The sequence below is a fragment of the Musa acuminata genome, chromosome BXJ1-8, assembly GCF_036884655.1.
Source record: "Musa acuminata AAA Group cultivar baxijiao chromosome BXJ1-8, Cavendish_Baxijiao_AAA, whole genome shotgun sequence".
Taxonomy (NCBI): domain Eukaryota; kingdom Viridiplantae; phylum Streptophyta; class Magnoliopsida; order Zingiberales; family Musaceae; genus Musa; species Musa acuminata.
This window is the reverse complement of record NC_088334.1, coordinates 51945202-51948589: the sequence shown is the minus strand read 5'-3', so window position 1 is coordinate 51948589 and position 3388 is coordinate 51945202. Positions and strand designations below refer to the sequence as shown.

The 3388-nt window shown below is 42.9% G+C and overlaps 1 protein-coding gene across 1 annotated transcript; it reads left to right on the top strand.

The window, feature by feature from the left end:
• Positions 1 to 613: 613 nt before the first annotated feature.
• LOC135588777 (NAC domain-containing protein 21/22-like) lies at positions 614 to 2633 on the top strand. Its single transcript, XM_065081077.1, has 3 exons — positions 614 to 827; positions 1551 to 1822; positions 1912 to 2633. Exons 1-3 carry the CDS (start codon positions 635 to 637, stop codon positions 2296 to 2298), a joined length of 852 nt encoding a protein of 283 aa, XP_064937149.1. The 5' UTR covers positions 614 to 634; the 3' UTR covers positions 2299 to 2633.
• Positions 2634 to 3388: the final 755 nt, after the last annotated feature.

Genomic DNA, 3388 nt, shown 5'->3' with positions numbered 1-3388 from the left:
AAGAGTCGGATTGATAACATCCATATCGATGGATTTAAGAGAGTAAAGTGACACACGTAGCTTTCCTAACTTTAGGGTTTACCAAAAGAAGACTACAAATTTAAACTCAAAAGAAAAAGAAGAAGATGGAGTATGTCATGTATATATCTACTGTCGAGAGTTTACCACGGCACGTCAAAATCTAACATAACAATCATTGTTCTGATATCATATTTATCTATCGATTTTATCATCATAAAAGAATCATAATTATCATTTGCAAGACGGATTAATTAATGATTCGATACATGCGTGGGAATAAAAATCAATGAGTAGCATCCACTTCTCATGGCCGTGTGTGAACTGCTTCCTTCTCCATGTCAAGCTCTCTCTCTCTCTCGAGCAGTTGACTTATGCATCTTATTAATACGCCATGTAGGTGGCCAACGGAGGCTTACACCTCCATCTCTTCATCCTCAACCCTCATCACCATCATCTCTCTCTCTCTCTCTCTCTCTCTATATATATATATATATATATATATATATATATATATATATATATATATATATATATACACACAAATATATATATATATATATATATATATATATATATATAGATACATACATACATACATACTATAGAGATCAAGATGAGCTTCTTGAGCATGACGGAGGCGAGGCTGCCGCCGGGGTTCCGATTCCACCCGCGGGACGAAGAGCTTGTGTGTGACTACCTGGAGAAGAAGGTGAGAGGCGGCAGTGATGGCGCCGGCAGCTCCCACGGCGGCTACCCCGTCATCGTCGACGTCGACCTCAACAAGTGCGAGCCATGGGACCTTCCCGGTGAGATGATCACGCTCTCGCTGCATCACACACACACACACACACAGTTGACCGTGTTGCCTTAAGCTCAACGAAGAGAGAAGCTGAATCTGTTCATGCCAAAGTTCTGTTTTTTGTTCTTTTTCTGAGGATTAAAAGATCACTTGTTCGTTCATCACCACAAATTATTGGTTTTCGCTGGATGGAAATCCTGTGTCTTGATTCAAAAAAAGATCCCAATTTACTATATTCTATGGCAACAAAAGTAGCCAACAATTCGATGATTTCCAAGATCTTTAGAGAATAGATTTTGGTTGCTTTTATGCTACGCTTGAGAGTATAATCTCCACATTTTAGACTTAATTGGATGTTTCTATTTTCTTCTTAGGATTTATCGTTTGTAGACTGCTGAGAATCAATTAATAGATTTTATGTCGGAATCTTATTGATCTTCTCAGATCAAAATGAATAGTAGATAGCAGATGATCTACGCCATCACCAGTTTTGTCAGCCTGATGCAGACACCACATCCTCCCAAGGTGGAATTATTGGCCATGGGAGGCGGCGGTGGATGTGCCGATTACATCATTGCATCCACACCACCTCAATAATCCATGCTGTGAATGCATCGGAGATGAATCTTTCATGTCAATTGTGACATCCCATCCCCCCAATAACAAAATCTTCTTCTTCTTCTTCTTCTTGTTGTTGAAAGAGTTGCATGGATTTTTGCCGTTGTTGCAGAGATGGCATGTGTGGGCGGCAAGGTGTGGTACTTCTACAGCCTGCGGGATCGCAAGTACGCGACGGGGCAGCGGACCAACCGCGCCACCATGACCGGATACTGGAAGGCCACCGGGAAGGACCGGCAGGTGAAGCGGCGGGGGGCGATGGTGGGCTTGAGGAAGACGCTCGTGTTCTACCATGGACGAGCTCCCAAGGGGAAGAAGACCGACTGGGTCATGCATGAGTTCCGAATGGAATCCAGTGATCCACCAAGCTTCCCTCCTCTCCGTGTACGCTGCTCTCTTCTCTCCTACAGCTTCTCACGGTAAATGATCGGTGCCTCACCAATCTTTATCTCTGTCCTTCTCCATCGGAGCAGGAAGATTGGGTCTTGTGCAGGGTGCTCCACAAGAGCAGAGATGGTGCCACCACCTCCATGACGACTTCCTGCCATGACCACGCAAACGCTTCCTCCCTTCCTCCCCTCATGGAGCCTTTCATCAGCTTCGACCCTGCGAGGCTGGAGAGCAACGCGCAGGCGCCCTGCTTCTCCGACCTCCCGCCGAGCTCGGTGCCCCTGCAAGATGCTGCAGCTCCTCCGACCTCCTCCATAGGTGGCTTCCCAGACTCGGGTGCCTGTGACCGTGATGACAAGGTCATCAAGACTCTGTTGAACCACTTCCTCCCTCCATCTCTGCCTCAGGGAAGCTCGGAGGGCTTCTTCTTCGCTGACAATGGCTTGTCCCACATGTGGAACACTTTTTAGCTGCAACCACAAGCCTCTCATGACACACAAACATGCACATACTTCACCTATAGTTAACTACAGTAAATTGGATTGTTAGGAACGTGTGATGTGTTCAGCAGTAGAATACCTAAATCATGTAGCAGAAACTGAGATCCTTGACAGCAATGCTGCCAACACCCACCAGGTTTCAGATCTACACATTTATGGTAAGCAAATACAGCTAATTCTTGGTCACCAACCGTGTGTTCTCATCAGGAGAACAAAATCTATGTAACTTGTTTTCGAATGACTGCAGTGCTGCTTCTCTGGCACACAAACAACTGTATGGTATTTGTTTGGGGTGAGATCCTTTACAGTGTGTGCCTCATGTGAATGATAACAATGAATCAGGTGGGGAATGAAAGTGCAAAGGGATGTCAGGTCTTTGTTGGAGCCAAATCAATTTGCCTTGACTTGACTTTGATGTAAAACATAAAAATATTTATGTGCAAGGCTATTTGATGATCCAAGAAATGAGAAATCCACAAGAGTATCAGTATTCAAGAGAAAAAGAAAGGAACTATAGCAGTTCTAGTGCTAGTCATACTTGTCATGCCATCATCAGTGACAGAAATTTAACCTCAGTGAAATAAATACTCATCAGCTCTGACAAGAAACAATAAAATCCAGCAGAGGTCAGAGACCAATATGTATTCATGAAACCAGGAAAAGGAGGATGTTAGCAGTTTTATTGTGCCATATATATTTGATGTCAATAACAACTCCATGAATATTCTCTTATGCTTGCATCAAGGATGAATACACCCACTTTAGTTTACCATAAGATCATGCTGCAAGAATAAGACTTGGAAGACCCAGACCAGTCTATAAATATAACTAAATAGATTCAAAAGGGAAAGAGAAATAATATTTACATGAGAAACATGAAATATTTTTAGCTTGCATGCTTGAAATATAAAGCATCAAAGTTAAGATCATGAATCAGAGGGTAGCATGCTTAGAGGATAGCACCAATTTCCAAGTTTTATAGCATCTATAATACATCCTATGGAAAGTTAATAGAACAGAGTGGCTCTCAAGCTAAGTGAAACCTCAAAGCTTTTGTATA